Genomic DNA, 22,620 nt, shown 5'->3' with positions numbered 1-22,620 from the left:
TGACAATGCTAGTAGGCACCTTCTAGCTGGATGCAAAGATTTGGAGTTAAACTCAGGTACTATACATTGTCGGGCTACACCTTCTGGAGAAGGCAATGGCACCCCACTCCAGTACTCTTGCCTGGAAAATCCCATGGATGGAGGAGCCTGGAAGGCTGCAGTCCACGGGGTCCCTGAGGGTCGGACACAACTGAGCGACTTCACTTCACACATTGGAGAAGGCTATGGCAACCCACTCCAGTGTTCTTGCCTGGAGAATCCCAGGGACGGCGGAGCCTGGTGGGCTGCCATCTATGGGGTCGCACAGAGTCGGACACGACTGAAGCAACTTAGCAGCAGCAGCTAGAGTATTAGTCCAGTCAGCATCATTACTGTATCCTGGTTTCCTTCCACGGGTAGGAAGAAGAGAAGTGACACTTGGGAGCAGTTGTTTATAACCCCCAGAGAACAGTCCAAGTTGCCAGTAGACTGAATTGGAATTGGTGTTGGGTCATTCCCTAGGTGAACTGATGGCAGGAGCCCTGAGACCTGGGTTCTAGTCCTGCTGCCTAAGCTTAATGAGAAACTTACTTTATTTCTTTGAAGTTTGATGTCTTCTGTAGGAAACGGCCTTTATTATTATTATTGTTCTTATTCTGGCTAATGGTGGAAGTCTCCAGTTCCAAACCATTTATGGTTGGATATGTACATCTGGTCTAGCGTCTCTTGTCAGGGTGGCTCTTCTCCAACTGAATGGACAGGATCCACTGTAAACTCTTTAAAGACACTGATTTGTAGGATTAACAGGTTTGTAATACAGGCATCACATTTTTTTTTAAGTTTTAGAAGTCAATATTAACTTTTGATTGGGAATGTATTTTTAAACCTACCAAGTATCCGCTGAGTTCCCCTAAGAAAGGACGTGACAGGTGTTCATCCTAATTTGTTTTCTCCTGGATGATTATTTGCTTTGGTGTGGGGCAAAATGATATATCCGGGTTTTCCTCACGTTGGGAACTGACTTTTTCAGGTGACCTGGGTCAGTCATTAACCTTGGGTTTAATTTGCATAATAAAATCTCCTAATCTTAAATCTTCCAAAAGTGAGGATATTGCAGCCGTTTGGTCTGGTTTTTATTACATTCTGATTCTTAATTGCCTCAAAGACAAACATTTTATATAAGCTACAGGTCTATTTTTTTAAATCATGTCTTTACATTTTTTAAAAAAGTTTATAAAATAATTATCTGTTCTGAAGTGACCCCTTGTCAAAGGAAGCCCAGTCTCAGAAAAACACTCCAGTGAATACTATAGGCAAGCATTCCTAACTGTGTCCTCAGCCTTATTTGTGTCAAATTTATGCTTGGTTTCCAATTTCTTTTTAGAAGTGATAACCCAGAAGGATTTGCTTGCTTCCAAATATCAAATTGGGAGTCATTGTCACTGATTTCTTTGGAATCGTTTAATAACTCACTTGCATTATGTCTGGGGCCTCCCTGGTGACTCAGATGGTAATGAGTCTGCCTACAGTGCAGAAAACTGGGATTCCATCCCTGGGTCGGGAAGATCCCCTGAAAAAGGGCATGGCAACCCACTCCAGTGTTCTTGCCTGGGAAATCCCATGGACAGAGGAGCCTGGTGGGCCACAGTCCATGGGGTCGGAAAGAGCCGGACTCAGCTGAACAACTAACACTTTCACTTTGTATTCACTCTGCCTTCCACAGCAGAGATTCAGCTTTTGTTAACCGGGATATTTCTAGACCTAAGCACAGTATGGGCTGCATAGTTGGTGCTTAAGAGTTATTTATTTATGTATTTGTTTTTATTTTTTATCAATAGTTATTCATGAAAAGAGAAGAATAAATAAATGGCTGAAGGATTTGAAAAGTTAAAAAAAAGGGGGGGAATTAATAATTCAGAGCTGAATGAATCAGCAGTTTTGGTGTGGAGGCCTTTTGCCGTATTAACCCTCACGAAGGTCCCTTGGGTTGGTCAGCCAGCCACAGCGTAAAATCTTGCAAAATACCTGCAAAGAGGTTTTCATCACACTACCAAAAACCTGTGAGTCAGAGATGGTGACAATGAATGCCCTTGTGTGGATAATTTCTAAGTGAACCATGCCCACAGCCCAGATGTTAGGAAGAACGCCGCCCGCTCAGGGCACCTCCCAATTTACCCTTGTGTGGTTGGTACGTTCTTTTACCGCAAATCCATAGCCAAGATGTGGATTTGTGGAACAGTTTAAAAGACATCATTTCTAATGATTGTTTGATTGATTAAATGCTGTTCTGTAACTCCACCCTGCTGTGTTCACAGTGGTCCTTCGGAAAGCCACCCCTCAGGAAAGTCTCCCTTGAGAAACGCTGAATGAATTTGAATGAGTCACCATTTCATAGGCCCATCATGGGTTTCATTCTCCGAAGCAAATTTTTTTAAAATGTTATCAGAGCATATAAAATTGGAAAGCTCCTCAGTCAGCTTTGCTATTTTTTAGGCATAAGCTCCACTTCTGAGCAAAATTGCAAAATAAATTAAAATGTTTGCACACAAATATAAGGAAACACCATTCTTAAAGAATCAAAACAGAACAGCAGATTCCATTCCTGTAGTTTTGTGGACTGTTTTCTTTTTCCTGTTTGTTTTTCTTGTTGGTTTTTTATTTCCTTGTTTCTGGGAGTAAGTGTAGCAAGTGGCACTAATTATACTAAATAGAGACTTCCCTGGTGGTCCAGTGGTTAGATTTCGTGCTGCCAGTGGATCGGGTGCAGGTTCGATCCCTGGTCGGGGAACTAAGATCCCACCTGCTTAGTGGTGTGGCCAAAAGATTAAAAATATATATACACAAATGAAAAATAAAATATGCTGAATGTACTATAAGCCCTTTCCCTAGCAAAATCATTATGGGAGGTTTCAGATGTCCTTCTACACATAGATTTATTTTAGAATATATGCGTGGTCTCTGCAGTTGATTATGGGCTTTAGTTGATAAGTTACGTACATGATAAAGGTGGCAAAAGCTGTATTTCCCTCACGAAACATCATCAAGTTCAAGAGCATGGCAGTATGAGCCTATCACTTATCCGACTTTGGGGCAGGGATTTATGTCTGATACCTGGCATAGAATTGCCATGCGTATAAACTCAAGAATTAAATGCATTTTAATTTTTAACTTAGAACTGCTGGCTTCATAGATTGGCGTGCGGCAGTCCATGGGGTCGCAAAGAGTTGGATACGACTGAGCGACTGAACTGAACTGATTGGCTGCATCATAGAATGCTCATCGACTCTTTGCAACCTTGTGGACTGTAGTCCTCCAGGCTCCTCTGTCTATGGGATTCTCCAGACAAGGATACTGGAGCGGGTTGCCATTTCCTTCTCCTGGGGGATCCTCCTGATCCAGGGATTGAACCTGCATCTCCTGCCTTGGCAGGCGGGTTTTTGACCACTGAGCCCCCTGGGAAAACCCAGTTGGGAGCTTGGAGTCAGGCATAGCTGGGTTCTCGAATGCCCTTCAACAAGGAACTGAACCAGTCCCTGCCTCAGGCCCCTGTCTGTCAGCTGGGGATGATGTGCCTTGAAGTGGGGCGCTGTATGTGAAGTGCTTACCATGGAGCCCCGAGTAAGCACAGCTGGGGGTCTCTTTGGAGAGAGGCAGAGGGTGGAGGGATACAAGAGGCAGGAGATTAAAGGCAAGCCTGTGCGCTCCTGCGAGCTGGCAGGCGGGGAGGATGTGCTCCAAAAGTGTCATTTATTTGAAAAACCATCCACAAAATGAAACTCCGGAGACTTTACAAGTTTCAGTAATGCTGCGTAACTTAATTATAAGACCTTCCCTTTTTTTTGTCTTCTTGGAGTGTTATAAAAGTTCTTTTGTCCTTGGGCTTTCCTTACTGAGAAACATGCATTTATGGATCTTTTTGTTGGAGGAATTGCCCAAGCTTGTTAGCAGATCCTCTGTAAGACCCAAAAGAGACAGACTGGGCGGAGTCTTCTACACGTATAATCATCTCCCACTTAGCATCTCACCAGCCTTGCCAGGTCCGTTTCTCTATTCCCTGTTACACAAAGGAGATGCTGTGTTTTTATTGGTCATTTCCACAGCATCCCAACGTGGTATCCATGTTCTTCTAGAGAAAATGTAGGCATCTCGGTTGCCTCGTCACTGAGACGAACTGAGACCATGCTTCCTTTCACTGGTCTGACCATGAGAAGCATCATTTCTGTTATTTTTAGTGTAACATAAAATCCTTTTATGACCGTGTTGGAAGCGCTCTTGCGGAGTACATCAGTAAGACTCCTTGTTCAATTTAATATGAATAAAGCTTAAATTCTTTGTAATTTCAGGAATAAAATCTCAACTTCTGCTCCACTGGAGCTTGTGCTGGGAAATGCCTGGTTTGCAGGTCTGCTGGAGTCATGGCCACTGGGGTATTTATCCCGTATCTCTTGGGGTTTAGGAGGATTAGGCTATTGTAGGTTGAGACTCTGTTCATGTTCAATGGCGTCACCTAGGCGGTAGTGACAGCTTATCTTATTTAAAGCTAGACAGAGATTGTCCTCTGAGCACCATTCCTTTTTCCCAGAATAACCTATGAACGGACAAGATGACTCTGGTCCTTAAAGCAATGGGGAGAGACTAAAAGCCTCTCACGTGAAATAAGAGTACATGAGGCGTGAAGGCAATTCCTTGGAAAAAAAGAATTATTTAGGAATTGCTCAGAATAAAACTGCCATTACTGTTTCATAAATTACATCTTAATTTCCCTAGCACCTGTATTTATAGCTTTTGCAAAGTTTACTTAGACTTGTAAATAATTGAACAGTCCTGGAGACTTTGTGGAAGCATGAGGACGCATTTCTTTCTTAATAGCCTTTAAATATTTATCATGAAAATCAAAATTTAAAGCAAAATCAAGTACTTCAAGAAATAGCCAGGAAGCATTAGACAGACATGAAAAGATTACTTGGCAAGAACTTACTTATATCATTCTTAAGAGTCCTGGGTGTGTTCCTGACAGATTGAAACCTCAGGCTCTGGGTGTTTGATCACTTACAAGAAAGTGTTACGGCCTCACATACTCTGTGTCACTGTGCAGTCTCAAAACACAGGTGACAGAGGAATTTTTATCACCATGAGAAAACAGAAACGAGGACGTGTGAGTAGGTTAGTACAGTTCACACAGGCATGGGGTGTCAGGGGCAAAACTGAGACCAAGGTTTGCAGACCCTTAGCCCAGCATCATTAGATGCTGCCGGAGCTCCTTGGGGTTGTCAGGCACATACCTGTGCACAGGCGGAGAGCAAAGACAGTCTGTAGCCAGAGCACCCTACATACTGGGACACACATGTCACATACATGGTGGCAGCAGAGACAGCATATATTCATACAGAGTGCAGGCATGGATACCCAGGCGCCCACGCATGGCTACTCACCACGGATACCCAGAGACCTCTGCTTGGATCAGACGTGTTGGACCAGAGGTGCTGGCCTGTGTTGTGTAAATGTGTAACTACCCTCAGGTTTCCCTGGTGGCTCCGATGGTAAAGAATCTGCCTGCAGTGCAGGAGACCCGGGTTCCATCCCTGCGTTGAGAAGATCCTTGGAGAAGGGAATGGCTACCCACTCCATATTTTCGCCTGGAGAATCCCCATGGACAGAGGAGCCTGGCGGCTACAGTCCATGAAGTCCCTAAGAGTCATACACAACTGAGCGACTAAGCGTGATCACAGTGATGGCTAACTGCAATCATACGCCCTGAAATTGCCCTGCGAAAATGCTATAGAGCAGTAGGAAAGTAGAAAGGGCCATCGGTTAACAGTGGTTGTAGTGGCAATTTATCAGATCTTCCGAATTTTCATTTCTCTCTTCAGAGCTACTGTCAGTCAATTCCACTTCTCCAGCAAGACAGAGCTTTGTGTTTTATCAAGTACAGTTGACCCTTAAACAGCACGGACTGAACTGGTTGGATCCACTTCCTTGCGGATTTTTTCAGTAGTAACTATTCCAGCGCCTTAGGAACTGCTGTTGGTTGGATTCGAGGATATAGAAGAAGCACGGGTGTGGAGGGCCCACCGTAAACTAGACTCAGGTTCCCGACTGCTTGGGGATTGGGGCCTCTAACCCTCATGTTGTTCAAGGGTTCAGTGTGCTTTGCCTGTCAGTGAGAAGTGGCTAATAGTAAGATTAAAAATAATAAAAAAATCTCTCAAGTGTACAAAAGAGGTAATAGAGACTTCAGATTTTCTTAGCCAAGCACAAGCGTACAGTTTGTGTGGATGGAGGGATGGATGGAGGAATGGATGGAAGGATGGGTGGATGGGTGGATGGAGGGAGGGAGGGGTGGATGGGTGGGTGGGCAAGCAGAACCTCTGGCAGGAGCACAGTTGATCTCTTCACAGAGGAGCCAGGCTGTGTGTCGTTAAAAGACCGTCCCGCTTTGCAAATGGCTTTTTCCCTTGGTGGAGTAACCCAGTTTCATCGTTCCTGATGTTAAACCAGGAGCTGCAGGTGTTCTTTTATTGACGCAAACATGTGGAAAATGTGGCTTCTTGGAGTCTAGGACGTGTCCCCTGAATGGAATTAGGTTCACGTGTAGGGCAGATTCAGACAGGGCACTTTATCAGGGTTCCTGCTGGTCTCTAGGCGGTCAAAGCAAATAACATCATGTCCGTCTGAGCTATCATGCATTTTCTCATCTGCAATGTTATGTTCTAAACTGTCAGCAAGCATTAATTCAGTCTCTGGTGAAGCCCTACCACCCAGAGATGCACTCTGCCTCAGATGAAGTTTTCCACTTCAGTGCCGCGGTCTCGCAATTACTGGGTCATTAATATCATTGCCTGTGATTAGGGACGAGCAGGAGGCTTGTGGGCTGTGCCCGCCCCACCATGAACTTTTTACTCTGACCCTTCACTATCTAGAGGTTTCCACATCTCCACAAAGATATTTTAATGATGAAGACCGTTAAACACTCAGGAGTGGGCTAGAAATTGTGTGCTGGAAATAATTTGCCCAAACACACGCTTCTTCATGGCCAAAATGTTTTTATTAGATGTTATCACTCTCTCGACTTGGAAATCTCATTTTTATTAAAAAAAAAAAAATCAGAATGCCAAAGTAAAGCTAATATAGACAATAGGGCATTATGTCTTATCTTTAGAACTCTGACCTCATTCTTTTTTTAATGTGAGTTTGGTCATTCTATCAACGTGATCATCTGGCCCCTAATTTTTTTTTGAATCATAGCCATCGCAATGAAAATCTGCAATCCTAACTAGCCACTGGGCCACCAGGCAGTTGGCACCCTATTTTTAAAATGTGATTCCTCTTTTGAAGTAGATTTTGGCCCATATTAAGGTTGACAGTCGTGTGTAGAAGGTTCTTTTACTGTTAATGATCACATTCTCTCAATTCTAAATCATTGTGACACTCTCTTAAAACACACTTGATGCAAAGCTTTTTCTATTTTTTTTAAAAATCTTGTTGAAATTTTTGTTTTGCCTAATGAGAGATCCTACCTGCATACATCATTATCACTTGTAGCAATAAAATTTTAGACTCTGAAAGGAATGTTTTCCCACAACAGAATTTATGAAAAATCAAGAAATCAAGGTGTTGCAAGCCATATTTTGAGGAGAATAAAGTAAGCCACTCATAAAGGACCCCATGTGTTTAAGCCTGCCTCTTGTAAAAAGAGGGGACCGGTGATTTATTTCCAGGACTGTTTGATCTTTCTCAGCGAAATGTCAGAGCAGCCGTTGAGCCTGGGAGGTATTTCTGTCATCGACATATACCTGTGATGTGTGCCCACACTTACACACGCACATTCACTTCTCCTTTTCCCATTTTTTTCCACTCTGGTTTTATGTGTAGTCAGCGACTGTTCAGGGCTGTCTCACCAAAGGTGACTTCGGCTTTTAGCATCTTCAGTGATTGTCCCCACCTTGGACTTTGTATATACTTCCTCACGGTGAAGGGGTTTTATGAGTAAGCTGTGATGAAATCTCTTATGCTCTGAGGGTCATATTTATTATTTTCGATTATTACTGTTCTCTTATTGGCTGAATTCTCTCAACGTCCAAGTCTCCTATGAAGTAGGAGATATAATAACATATGTTGGCACCTTTAGACTCAGTTCTAAGTGGTATCTTTGCATCGTCCCTCTTTCCCAAAAGAGTAATATTGGAAAAGTAATATGTCATACAATCTTTTAGTGAACACACAAGCGGAAGCAGTTGACTAAACTGTTTCAAGGTTGTTACATTTTTCAAAACTCTCATTACTGAGTTGTCAGTAGAATATCCTATCACTGTTCATGGTGAACATTTAAAACTGGGAAAATAAAATTATACCATTTTATTCAAGAGCATTCATTTATACTGGATACCCTTATCTCTGTTGCTACATGCATGCTAAGTTGCTTCAGCTGTGTCCGACTCTTTGAGACCCCATGGACTGTAGCCCGACAGGTTCCTCTGTCCATGGGATTTCCCAGGCAAGAATACTGGAGTGGGTTGCCATTTCCTTCTCCAAGGGATCTTCCTGACCCAGGGATCAAACCCACGTCTCATGTCTCCTGCATTGCCAGGAGGTTCTTTACGACTAGTGCTACATGAGAAGTAGGTATCTTTACTTGTATCTTTACTTGTAGTTTAATATGGGAGGAGGGGCTAAATTGTGGCTTTGGTTTTTAATTCATTTTTCCAAATCATTCTGTCTAGTAGAGAAACTAACTAAATGTGTTGTATAGAAGTCACTGGGGCTAAGCCAGTTATTACCTCCAAATGCCTGATTTACTGCTTTAAAATGTCAAAACACAGCCAGAATGATGTGGGGTTAAGTTCAAGTGACTCTTCCCATCATGACTGAAACAATGTTTCCTTGGGTGAAAAATGCACACATCCTGTGTCTTCCTTTGTATTTTTCTTCCTTCAAATCCAGACTTTTAGAAGTATCTATAAATCTTTAGTTCTAAGATCAGGCATTCTGGGATTTGAATTAATGCTTAACTTTTTTTGATACTGCACCAAGCAAAAATAGTGAGGACCTTGGAAAACCATGGTGGTGTATTCACCACTTCTTTAACTATAAAACCACAGAGGAAAGCATTTAAAAAAGAAGTTAGAAGTGATTTTTTTTTTCATCCTCCTTTTGACACATTATACAGATGTTTTTGTTTCAAAAGTTTTTATTAATTAAAGCAAAGGGCAAGTTCCTTTTGGCATTTAGTGATTGTTAGCATTTCCATGTTTAGAACTTTTCTTCGAAGTTGGCATATTAGAGGATAACTATGATACCCAGGGCATTAAACTACACTGAGTTCTAGAAACTGAATCCCTGTGTCTTTAATATATATTTTGAATATGCATCATATGTTTTGAATATGAATTCATGTCAGGGTGCGAAATAGGTAGATCTTAGCTCCCTGGGTTGTATGTTCATATTAAGTAATTCCATTTTTCTCAGCCTTCTGGTTTTCAACTTACATAGCAACCCTCTGGAAGGAAACAGTAACCCCATCCACATGCCACATGCATTTTAGTGACATCGCTTTACTTTCCAAGTTTCTCACTTGGTTTTGCTTCTTTTAGTTCCTCAGTGTGCTGGGTAATAGGCTTCAAGTCCTTCCAGTTCTTGAGCTGAGTTTCGGGAGACCCGTGTGTATAAGGGCTGCCCGAAGAAACCACACTTAGCATGGCCAGCATCAGATGACACGGCAGACGCGGACAGTGCCAGGAAGCTGATATTGATAGAGGATTTTCACAAAATGCTCTGTTTCATAACCAAATAAGAGCAAATTATGTCTTGTGCAGTTTTATATGGACACAGAGTTTTTATTCTTACTAGAAAACTGAACTCTGATTTCCTGACCCTGTATGCTTATTATCTGTCTCTCTTTGGTGCATCTCTCTGATGAGAAAAGGATTTGCTTTGGGGATGTCCATCAACCCCCTCCTCCCCCCAACTCCATCCCAGCCCCATCCCAGTAAGCTACATTTTAAAATGGTCTAGGGACTTCCCTGGTGGTCCAGTGGCTAAGACTTTGTGCCTCCAATGCAGGGGCGAACGTTTGGTCCCTGGTCAAGGAACTAAGATCCCACAAGCTGAGAGGTGCGGGCATGAAAATAAATAAATAAAATAGTATGAAATGCCCTGCATAGGATATCTCGATGTTTCATTCTTTCCATCATAACCTAAGAATGACGGATGTGCTTCGTCGGGAGGTGCCCACTCTATAGAATTTCTTGGTGCTGACCTCTCTGTGCGTGGGATGGACCCAAGTGTACGTCGGCACTCAGCCAGCAGTTAATGCTCCATCCACTTACCGAGGTGGAAGACTGAAATAAAAACAGCCGAGACCCAGGACTCCAGCTCACCCTCCCCCGGCTGCAGAGCCATAACCACCAAGTGAAGACACATTAGAATGTGATAGGACTTCCTCTCCGTGGGCACAGTCCAAAAACACAGCCAGAAATGCAGTATGCCTTGCCCACTGGTTCTCCTCTCTTACTCAGATCACCAGCACACTGCCTGCCTGCAGCTAGGGAGAAACTGCAGTTAAGTCCGCGTACAAATACACGGGCAGGTACAGATGTTCGCGGAGCAGTTTTCAAACGTGAAGAGAACTTTTAGGCAATATGAACTCAGGGTATTTCCCCCCCTCCCCCGCTGAGCCACAATCTCCACCCACTTAAAATCAGGCCCTGGGGGAACAAGTGAGTGATTTCAATACACTTGCTCAGTGCAATTAGATCCCAGAAGCAAAAGCTTTTAAAAGCAGGCTATAAAATGCCCATGTATCTTTATGAATCTTCCTTTCTAACTAGATAGAGATACTCTTCTGATAATTTTTGATTTGATAAAATCTAGTTTTTCTCTGAGTTAAGGGGGGAAAAAAAGTCTGGGCACTAACAGCTTAGATATAACAGTGTTATTTTTTCTCTGTAAATGATTAAGTGCAATTTCATCCATTTAGTACAGTCATACTATGATTGTGGTGGCATTAGATGATGCTGATTGAGAGATGCAAAGAAAAATTAAGTACAATGAGGTTCGCAATTTATTTTTACCTTCTCCCAGTTAACAATTTCCAATACATTCAAATCAACAGTAAGAATAATTGCAAAACTGTCTCCGGAAGTAGAAGTAGATTTTACTCCCAAGTATTAGCACTTTCTTGTTGTATTTCAAAGTCAGCCACTAAGCTTGTTGGTGACCAGCTGTTGCAGCAGAAATCAGAAAATTAATCTTGAGGCTTTATTTCAGAGTTCATGGCCAATAATGAGGTGTCATCAGGTCAGAAGACTTTCAGCTGTGCGCTTTCTCAAGGTGGGGGCGGAGGGAGGGCAGGGGACACCTCTAGATTAGGGCCACAAGCCCTACATTCCTTGATAAGAAGGTCGTGAGGAAGACAGACATTAGTTTTTACTGTGAGATTAAATATACAATAAGTTGAAGTTACTCTTGAGTTATTTTATAACTGAACTTGCTGTGAAGTTTACCTTCTGAAGTTTCCACTGGTACTCACATCTTAAAACGGGGTTTTTTCCCAGACAGCTTACATCATTCCTAACTCAGGGCAAAAATCCTTTCGTGGTGGAACATATAACTGTACTTTTTTTTTTTTTTTTTTTTAACCGAGCTGCATGGTTTGTGGGATCTTAGTTCACTGACCAGGGATTGAACTCGGGGCCTCATCAAGGAGAATGCCAAGTCCTAACCACTGGACTGCCAGGCCCTCTTAACTGTATTTTAAAGTTTAGCCCCTTTTATTTATTTTTTTAAGTTTTTATTGGAGTACAGTTGCTTTACAATGTTGTGTTAGTTTCTACTGTACAGCAAAGTAAATCAGCGATACATACACATATGTCCCCTCTTGTTTGGATTTCCTGCCCATCTAGGTCACCACAGAGCTTTGAGTATAGGGTCCCCTGGGCTGTACGGTGGAGTGTCAGTAGCGTATATGTACAGCTCAGGGAACGCTGCTCAGTGTTAGCGCACGGCAGCCTGGATGGGAGGTGAATTTGGGGAGAAAGGATACCTGTAAGGCTGAGTCCCTTCGTGCTTCACCTGAAGCTACCACAACGTTGTTAATCGGCTATACTCCGATACAAAATGAAAAGTTAAAAATAAGCAACAGGGTATATGTATCAATTCCAATCTCCTAATTCATCCCACCCACCCCCCACTTCGCACCCTTTTGAACACCCAAGTATTGGGATGCTAAAACAAACATTAGGAATGAAATTTTCAGTATCTTCTAGTAACTTTGCAATTTCCAAGTGGACTTAGAGGGAAGGGATGCAGAGCCCAGAGTGGAGAGAAGACCCTTCCGCAGTCACAGTCTTCTGCTCCTGGGCCCCCTCCATCCTCATCCCAGCCCCAGCAGTGGCCTCGGCCTCAAGAGCTCAGCCAGAGCTGCATCTTCAGGTTTCCTTCTGGGACTCTCCAGGGCTTGAGGGTTGTTTTTTTCCCCTCCCCAAGGAATGAAAAAACGTCCACGGTTGGAGATGCAAAGCGGTCTTCTCCCATGGCACAGGAAAGGCACTGACCTATAAATTAAAATCAAAAGGAAAGTCACTCGAATTACGGGCACCCCTCCTGCTTCCAAACTGACAAGGTGGAAGTCGGCTGTAGTTTCTGCCTCTGCAGATGCAGTTCTGAATGTTATTCACCAGTGACTGTTCTCTGCTGTGACTTGGCTATTCTTTCTTGAATTTCTTTATTTTTTACTTTCAGACCTGAATCTTTGATCTTTTTACATCAAGGTTAAAATAAATAAATCTATATTCCTTCCCCTTACCTGGTTGTTTTTTTATTCTTCTGTGTATCAACCTTCAAATCTTATTTTTATCATTCGTCAGCTCAATGTTAAAGTTTTAGCAAGAAACACTTAGTCATTGAACTTTGCATTGGGGTGCATTTATGTGTGTATGAATTAGAAAAGATGGGAATTCCACTTCAGTTAAGTAACTAAACCTTTGAGACTGTCAGCCAGATAAAGACATCAGCTTTTCACCATTTTTTCTGTATAAAAACATATCCTAAATTTTGAGAAAACTCAAGTGACAATTATAGTACTGCTCTGATATTGTTCAGAAAGAGTGCCTGCTCACACTTAACCATACTCTTCTAGGCCTGTGGGAGGAAAAGATACTTTGAAATTTAAGCCCAGGTTTGGAAAAAACAAAAGGGAAATAAGACAGAAAATGGAAAGAAAAAAATAAAATTTTTTTAGAGTCCCCAAAGCATGCAAGCTTCTTAGGTATTTATTCTAACTTATCTGCCAAACATTTTCTCAGACATCTATAAGAGGATACTATCTACTTTTTACTCTTTAAAAAAAATTATGATGGCAATTTTTGTCCAGTTTCCCAGGAGAAATTCAGTATCAGCAAGAACAGAAGACTAAGATATGATTGTAAGCTTGGACTTTAAGGAAGCACTCAGATAAGCAAAGAGATATTTATACACACAAGAGGCAGCCATTGTTATTAAGGAAAAGAGTGAAAGTAAAAGTCAGTAACTTGAGAACACAAAAACGAGTCAACTCAGGCCTTGTTTTCCAGCTCAGGTAATTATCCACAGCATACATATTTCCATGCACACCTATCCAGATTTGTCTGCTGCCCTGCCGTTTGGGAAACAAACAGCCCATTAACAGACTGTCTTTGGATGTATTTTTATCAGAAAGTCTGTCCCCTTTTCAGTGCTTTTAAAAGTATAGAGTTAGTAGGCACAACTTTGGTAATTAGAGAAGGGAGACTACTATGAGTGTCCAGTGGTTAGGGATCCGGCTTGCCGTAGGGGCCACAGGTTCGATCCTTGGTCAGGGAACTAAGATCCAGAATGCCACACAGCATGACCAAAAAAGGGGGGGGGGGGGTGGGGAGAGAGGAAAAAAAAATAATAGAGAAAGATTTATACGGCAGAATTGGATGTGAAACACTTATGTTCCCTGCCCCTTGAACTGTGGAGGAATAGAAATGTCTAAACGTCCACTTCCTTTTCTCATCTGGAACTTGACCTGTAATTTAAATCCTGTCCCTCAGCAAGTTAGCTAGCAGCCTGTCTTTTTGCAGCTTTAGTTACAATGCTCTTCAGAGAACTCACTGTCCTAAAGAGATAGACCTTTGTCTTCAAATAGAGTAGGGCATGGACTGCTGGGGAAAAAAAAGACACTGAGAATGGTTAAACATCCTGCCTTCCCCCTCCTCCTCAAGGTGGAAAGGTAACCGAGCTGGTGGATCTGGACCAAGTCCTTGCCTTACGTCCCGAGCTGCCCCGGGCGACTCACAGAGCAGTGGGCACGTGTGGGTCACTCTGTCCACCCAGAGTTCTGCGCCAGGGAGTCTGGTTGATGAGTCTGACCAAGGTCGATGGTGGTGGTAATAGCGCATCCATTCATTCGAGACGAGTACAAAATGATGGAGGAGGAAAACTCCAGAGCTGGAAGATGTGAATTCTAGTACAACCTCTTAAGCTCCAGAAAGGCTGGGGAAAGAAAAAGGGGCGTAGGAGTCTCCTCTCTGAGTGTTTATAGAACTTGGACGCTTGACAATCAGGGAGCATCAAGGTAATTGTTCTTGAGGCAGGAAATCAGTAGTAGAGGAAGCAGGTGCTGGGTGATGATTACCACATTTTGAAATTACCGTATTTACCGTACTGCTCTTTGGAGGCTGAACTCCAAAATCGTCAGCTTTTGGAAGATGCCGTTCCCTTTTATCTACAGACTCAGACGAAATCCGTTGATTATAAAGGGAGGAGAAAGCGCTTAAGTCCATTGGAAACCAAAGGTCATACGTGCGGCAGTGTGGACGACATCCATCGCTCTTTGTTTCTTTATTTTTTCGTTTTGCCTTTCAGCATCCCATACTTTCAGCAAACCTGTGACTAAGAGTGAATTCTTATTTTCCGAATTGTTTTCAGACATTTCATGTTCATGTAAACTTGGCTTATTGATTTCCTGATTTTTTCTTTATTTTTTTGTTTTGTCCATTTTATTTTTGATCAGCTACATCAAATGGGTCTTTGGAGGGCCTGGATAACCAGGAGGGAGGGGTGTGCCAGACAAGAGCCATGAAGATCCTCATGAAAGTTGGACAAGGTAAAAAACCGTCTGCTGATTCACGGAGCCTCTGATCTGGTTGGGCCCCCAGCTAGTATGGCTGCCCCCAGGGCTGTGCACACGCGCCTGCTCTCACTCTTCAGCTTAGTTTCCAAAGCAAACCTTTCTGTGCACCTCGAGCCACTGACCGACTTCCTTAAGTTGATGCAGCCCATTTCTTTTTACTGGAGACACTTCTAAAAGTTGAGGTCAGCCAGGTTCAGTGTCTATGGCCATGTCTGTATCTGCAGATAGATTTTTCCTTCTTCAAGGCAAAACACCCCCTTTGGTTCACAATTAAAATACCCAGAATGCAAACTAAAGTTTCTGCCATTTTGCCCATTTCTGCCTCTTGACTACGGAAAACTTGTGTTCACTGAGCCTTTTCACACAGAGATGACCTCTTGTGCAGAGAGAATTATTCTTCTAATTAGACATTGGGGTAGTAGTCAACTCGCTCAGTTAAATTAAAATGTCATCTGCAATGTTCTGCCTGCCAAATGCAAGAATCCCTATAGTTTCCACAGATGGCCTCACTAGCTAAACCTCTGAAATAACTAGTAGAACCGTTGTGCTTTCAAAGGAAAATGATATTCTTGCATCTTACTGTACTTTGCATAAAGAATCTTACGTTCATTGCTATTCGTGCCTCTTGAGATTTAGATCCAGCTCCTAAAGGTAGATCCCGTCAGATCTCTGTGCTGTAAGTAACTGCCTGTTTTTCATATAGATGCAAGTTCCGCTGGGTCAACCAGGCATAATGATCCAACGAGGAGGCCAGAATTCGAAGCTGGTACAAATGGAAGAAGTTCAACAACAAGTCCCTTTGTCAAACCAAATTCAGGTACAGCAGCGTGACTTGTGTGTGACTAGTCTGTGTGTACCACTGTTACTGTGTACCACACTTACTGTGTTGCACACAGTGGGGAGTATCAGAGTGCAGGTATTTCTGCCCCAGAACGTGAACTTGTACTTCCTGAAGTCAGTAATCTTCGCTCTCAGTTCAGTTCAGTCACTCAGTCGTGTCCGACTCTTTGCGACCCCATGAATCGCAGCACGCCAGGCCTCCCTGTCCATCACCATTACCCAATCAGAATAAAATAATTCACTCCCACAAAAGTCTTAGCTTCAAGAGAGCAGAATCCATCAAATCTAAGTGCCAATTATTAGCACTGCTGTTTCAGATCAAAGTTATTTTCATTGGCTGACACTTTATCATGCTGGTTGCAACACTAGCTTTAAGCCGGTGTTAATGTATATATAATTAAGGTTCTAATGCCTCATCTAATTATATCTAATCCACAGAGAGCCTGATTGATCCTCTTCTACATTTAAGGTGGTAACGCCTTAAAATATTGCACAATGCTACATTTTCCAGGTGGTTTCATAAATTTTTTTTTCCATGAATTCAGTGTAAAATGAGATATTAAAGGGAGTCCTGGCAAAAGTTTAGAATACTGGATAAAACTGTTGTATAACTTCGCTTTTTTAGCAGTCTTTGAGCAAATAGCTATGTGTTTGTTACCACTGGAATGAACTTGTTATGTGGTGGTCGCTGAGCAGACGTCAGATCTGATCGCCTGGTTGGTAGTCGCACGAATTTAGCATCTGTAGCAGTATTCCATCTCTTTCCAAGCTTCAAGGAGGGAAGTTGTTATTTCTAACTTTCAATGACAAGATGTGTCAAATTCTTATGACAAACTGATAAATGGATAATATAATGATGCCAGGCAGTTTTTTAGTGCTTAACATTTGGGTTGGCAGTCTGTTCCGTGTGAGAGTTTCTACTGCCTTCCAGATATATTTTAAGTGTAAATCAAGTAATACAAACGAGTTACGGGTTGAACGTTTTCCCAGGCCCCATTCCTCTTCGCAAGCGCTCCCGCCATTCTGCGGGTAGGCGGGGCTTGTCCTTAATGACAAGGGGTTTGGAGATTCCCAGGAAGCCTTCGGAGCCAGAAGGCGGTCCAAGAGCGGTGCCGCCTGAGCGGCAGACGCTGACCTGAAGGCCTGGCCACTTCCTTTCCTGCGCCCTTTGGTGGCTGCAGGCCGGCTGACCTGGGTTGAGACGTGGGGCAAGATCAAGGGCTGCCTGTCACAGCCCGTTCTCGAAGCTGATGGACGATGATGTATGGAGGGGAAATGAAGCAGTCTGGGAGCAGCTTCAAAGCCCCACCTGGAGTCCCGTCTCCCCCCAGGGCTGGCTTCTGCCATTTGCATTTAGCTGTTTTTTGTTTGTTTGTTTGTTTTAACTGAAGTACAGTAGTGGCTCGCTGGTTAAAAAAAAAAAAAAAAAAATCTGCCTGCCAATGCAGGAGATGCAGGTTCAAGCCCTGGATCAGGAAAATCCCTTGGAGAAGGAAATGGCAACTCATTCCCGTATTCTTGCCTGGGAAATCCCGTGGACAGAGAAGCCTGGTGGGTTCCAGTCCACGGGGTCGGAAAAGACTCACACGACTTCGTGACTAAACAAAACAAAATTTACCATGTCCTGTTAGTTTCAGGTGTATAGCACAGTGATCCAGGTATGCATATATGCTCTTTTCCAGATCCTTTTCCCTTCTAAGTTACTACAAAATACTGAGTATCGTTCCCTGGGCGATACAGCATTGTATTGTATTGTTAGTTGCTCAGTGGTGTCTGATGCTCTGCAACCCCATGGACTGGGGCCCACCAGGCATTCTTCAGGAAGAATACTGGAGTGGGCTGCCATTTCCTTCTCCAAGGGATCTTCCAGATCCAGGGATGGAACCTGGGTCTCCTGCATTCCAGGCAGATTCTTTACCTTCTGAGCCACCAGGGAAGCCCACAGTAGGTCCCTGTTGGTTTTCTAGTTTATATATAGTAGTGGTTGGTCAATTCCGATTTTCTGATTTACCCTTGCATTTGGCTAATAAATGAGGTGATTGCTTTACCAGAGTCTAGCTGCCAGGGAAATGTTTGGTCCCCCGCTGAGTTTTACCACCTGGACACACTTCCCCTCATCCCCAGCAGTGCTCCAGAACCCCCTGGGGACAGCGCTGACTCTTCTGACTGCTCTTCCCACCCCCATCCTCCCCACAGGTTCCAGCACAGACGGTAGCAGCGCCGGACATTCTGGGAGCAATATCCTCGGTTCCGAAGTGGCCTTATTCGCAGGGATAGCTTCAGGATGCATCATCTTCATCGTCATCATCATCACGCTGGTGGTGCTGCTGCTCAAGTACCGCCGGCGGCACCGCAAGCACTCGCCGCAGCACACGGCCACGCTGTCGCTGAGCACACTGGCCACGCCCAAGCGCGGCGGCAACAACAACGGCTCGGAGCCCAGCGACATCATCATCCCGCTAAGGACCGCGGACAGTGTCTTCTGCCCCCACTACGAGAAGGTCAGCGGGGACTACGGGCACCCGGTGTACATAGTCCAGGAGATGCCCCCGCAGAGCCCGGCGAACATTTACTACAAGGTCTGAGCCTCGGCGGTGCCTTCACTTCCCGGAGGAAACTTACTGTCCCCGCTGCCGCCCGCCGAGGGTCCGAGACCCCCTGTGTCTGCGACGGACTGACGCGCAGCGGGGAGTGGGGACACCCCTTCTTGGAAGAGCCCCGTAGAGTCGGACAGCTTACTAGTCTGTAGCGTTTCGGCCGCGGTGACGGAGGATGTGCCCCGGCCGTCGGAAGACTCGCGTAGAAGATGCGCGCGCGCGCCCCGCCCCTCTCCTCCTCCGTGTACCACTGGGTACCACGAGCGCGCGCGCCCGTGGGCCTCCGCAGGAGCCGGGAGACCGAGCCGCTGGTGGGCAGGAGCGAGAGCTGGGAGCATCCCAGGCCCCTGGGTCGCCGGGCCTGGCGGGGCCGCCCTCCGCCTCGGGCGTGGCCCCCCGACCCCCTACTCCTGAGCTGCACCCCGGACTTGTCTTGTCGCACAGACTCTGGCTGCGTGAGGCCTCGGGAGACCGCTGGCTTCTAGTCCTCACTGTTGCACACGCCCTGTCATCCAGGGTTCTGCAGGCCTTCACACGAGATTCCCCCCCACCCCCACGCCACACTCGCATCACTCACACGGGACATTAACGTTGGGCGTCTCCTACCCCATCCTTTTGCAACAACAGCCGCAGCGAAAGGGGCCACACGTTGATAGGAATTGCGTCTGCGGGTAAAGAGGAGCCTTCCAGCCAGATGCTCGGCTGTCAGCCCAGGAAAACGAGGAGTTTCGTGAGAAGGGGGCGTGGGGGAGACTCAAAGGCTGTCTGTCTGCGAAGGCGGTTCCGTGCTGCCACCTCTGAAACAAGATTTGGGAAGGGAAAGCCCCAGTTAGAGAGCACAGCACTTTGGTTTTGCTAAGATTTTTAAGAGGCAAGCAGGAGACACAACGACACACACCGTAGATTAGGGTGCATTTGAAGGAATTCACTCTTATCAAATAGCAATGCACAGGAAAAATAAAAGAAAGAAACAGTCCCTGTCTAGCCGGGTGGAACAAAGAGGCACTGTTGGTAGAGGACCAGGCTTGGAGAGAAGGGTGATTCGGGCAGGAGTTTCTTGGTACTGGCAATAGACGTACAGCTGTGAAGCTGTAGGGAAGTCTTCGGTCTGCTTTGGATGTTGTTTAAAGCGGACCCAGCTGCTATACTTATCACATTTTATTCACACAGGGAGAGCCTTTAGGAGAACAGCAGAGAGCCAAATCTGACCTAGAAGTTTAAAAAGCCAAAGGTCACACGGGCTGTAATTCCATCATCATTGACATTAATTATTAAGGCATCTTCATATCCGTAAGGAAGGTCAGATCCCCCCGCCCCCTCATCGCCCCTCCCCTGCCACCGCCGCCCCCCCCCCGCCCCCCATCGCGCCTCGTGACTCTTTGGTTTATGGTGGTGCCGCCCTGGCCTCGGGGCGAGGGGTGGGTACTGATCGAGACTGCAGCCCCCGGTACTGTGTCAGGGAGAGGCCCACGCGGCAACCCTCCTAGGAGTCCCGAGGGCCCAAATGATGATGTCCGGCGGGGAGAAGGAAGGTAGGATGTGTTTATAATAGGTATATAGAACACAAGGGATATAAAATGAAAGAGTTTTACTAATATATATTTTACGATTGCACACAATCCACACCAGAAGATGTGAAACTCATTTGTGGCGATTAAGTGATCTCAAACACTCCGTGTTTTTGTTTTTTTTTTAATTGGACTGCTACTTCTGGGAAAAACGACATTACTCCAAAAATAACAATAATGGGAGCAAACACAAAAATAACCAAGTCCTCTGAAGGCATGTCACGTCACCATAGATTAGGAAGTGCAAGCCCCAAATACCAGGAAATCAGTGTTCACTGCGTGGTGTTTTCAACAATGAGAAGATGTGCCGGCCTTTAGCTTCTGCGCTGTGTTTTCCTTGCCTCATGGGTTGAAGTGTTCGCTAGAATCCACCGGGTCACGTCCAGGGGGCTTCGGCTGAAAGTTCAGCCTGACCCCCTTCCTTCCTCTCTACCCCCTCCCCTCGCCCCTTCCCTGCTGGGAAAAGAAGCGAGTAAACAGGAAACCTACTTTTTATGTACTATGCAAAATAGACATCTTTAACATAGTCCCGTTACTATGGTAACACTTTGCTTTCTGAATTGGGAGAAAAAAAAAAGAAAGCAACAGCATTTTAAGGTTCTCAAACCTCCAGTGAATACCTACAAAAATGAGTTGTCACAGAAATTTTTCTTTCTATTTCCTGAACCTGAAAATGATGTTGGTCCAAAGTGTGTGTGTGTTTGTGTGAGTGGGTGTGTGGTATACATGTGTACATATATGTATAATATATATCGACAGTATATATTATATATATCTATATCATATTTCTGTGAAAGGTTGCTATGGTGACCAGCCACAGTACATATGTAATTCTTTCCATCACCCTGGCCTCTCCTGTACGTGCATTCATACAAGGTTTTCTTGTAAGCCATCAAAAATTGACCTTTAGGATGGGGGAGAGGGGCAAGAAGGGGAGAAATGGGAACCAGTCTGATTTTAATGCAATTGAAGGTGTGCGTCATCAGTTGGCTACATTTTGAGTATGTGCTAAACTGTGAAAAAAATCAGATGAGTTGATGAAGAGTGGCCTGCAAGCAGTTGACAAGTAGTCTGTGCGTCTGTTTTGTGTGTGGTGCAGAATATGACAATCTACCAACTGTCCCTTTGTCTGAAGTTGGTTCAGCTTTGGAAAGTTACTGTAAATGCCTTCCTTGTATTCTCATCCCTAGTCACCTGACTTTGGAATTTGCACCATAATGTTTAAGTGAAGATGCTGTAAATAAGTTCAGATTTTACTGTATATGGATTTGGGGTGTTACAGTAGCCTTATTCACCTTTTTAATAAAAATACACATGAAAAACGAGACAGATACGGCTTTTCTTACCCAGATTGTGTACATAGAGCAATGTTGGTTTTTTATAAAGTCTAAGCAAGATGTTTTGTATAAAATCTGACTTTTGCAATGTATTTAGCTACAGCTTGTTAAACAGCAGTGTCATTCCCCTTTGCACTGTAATGAGGAAAAAAAAATGGTATAAAAGGTTGCCAAATTGCTGCATATTTGTGCCGTAATTATGTACCATGAATATTTATTTAAAATTTCGTTGTCCAATTTGTAAGTAACACAGTATTATGCTTGAGTTATAAATATTTTTTCTTTCCTTTGTTTTATTTTGATAGCCTGTCATAGGTTTTTTGATCTGCTTTAGTTCCACATTGCAGTTAGCCCCCCAGCCAATGAAGTCACGTTCCAAACCTGTTTCAAACTGAATTTGTTCTTAAAAAAATAAAATATTTTTTTCCTATGGAAAAAGCGCCTTCAAAGTATTTTCCTTTCCTGCTTGTTTTCTTTTCCTTTGACTTTCTTTTTTGTTGGTTATTTTAATTTGCCTCCCATGTTTCTCTGTGATTGCAGTAACCCAAACCCTTCTGCCCATAGGGGTGCACGTGCCCATTTTTCAAACCAGGCCGTGCGCACAGCGTAAAGGTTCATCTTGCCCCACCCTGCTGCGTGAGCCCCTTGGTTTCCCCGTAAAACTTTAGAACTCACGTTTTAGTGTCAGGTTTTACATGGACTCCTCTTCATCCTGAGCAGTTTGACCTGCACAGTGTGAAAACAGCCGTGAGAAGAAGAGAGACTTCTGAAAAATATTTTTGTTTATTGATTTGGCTGCACTGGGTGTTGGTTGTGGCTCACAGGACCTTTCGTTGCAGCGTGGGGGCTCTTAGTTGACACATGTGGAATCAAGTTCCCTGACCAGGGATCGAACTGGAAATGAAATGAGCGTCACTAAGTCCTGTCCGACTCTTGCAACCCCATGGACTGTAGCCTGCCAGATTCCTCTGTCCGTGGGATTCTCCAGGCAAGAATACTGGAGAGGGTTGCCATTCCCTTCTCCAGGGGATCTTCCCCACCAAGGAATTAAACTCGAGGCACTGCAGGCAGATTCTTTACTGACTGAGCTATGAGGGAAGCCCATAGCTTCCCTGGAACCGGAGCCCCCTGCATTAGGAGAACAGAGTCTTAGCCACTGGACCACC

The 22,620-nt window shown here is 44.3% G+C and overlaps 1 protein-coding gene across 1 annotated transcript in view; it reads left to right on the top strand.

Moving 5' to 3' along the window:
* The window catches only part of EFNB2 (ephrin B2), a 48,639-nt gene extending 26,747 nt beyond the window's left edge, over positions 1–21,892 (top strand). The window contains exons 3-5 of the mRNA XM_052650050.1: positions 14,993–15,085; positions 15,816–15,929; positions 18,149–21,892. Coding sequence (XP_052506010.1) covers positions 14,993–15,085; positions 15,816–15,929; positions 18,149–18,537 — 596 coding nt within the window. The 3' untranslated portion in view covers positions 18,538–21,892. The remainder of the gene's footprint in view (positions 1–14,992; positions 15,086–15,815; positions 15,930–18,148) is intronic.
* The last annotated feature ends 728 nt before the right edge of the window (positions 21,893–22,620 follow it).

The sequence above is a fragment of the Budorcas taxicolor genome, chromosome 12 (assembly GCF_023091745.1).
Source record: "Budorcas taxicolor isolate Tak-1 chromosome 12, Takin1.1, whole genome shotgun sequence".
NCBI classification, from domain to species: domain Eukaryota; kingdom Metazoa; phylum Chordata; class Mammalia; order Artiodactyla; family Bovidae; genus Budorcas; species Budorcas taxicolor.
Note: the sequence above shows the minus strand (reverse complement) of the source record. Positions and strands in the feature narration are given on the sequence as shown.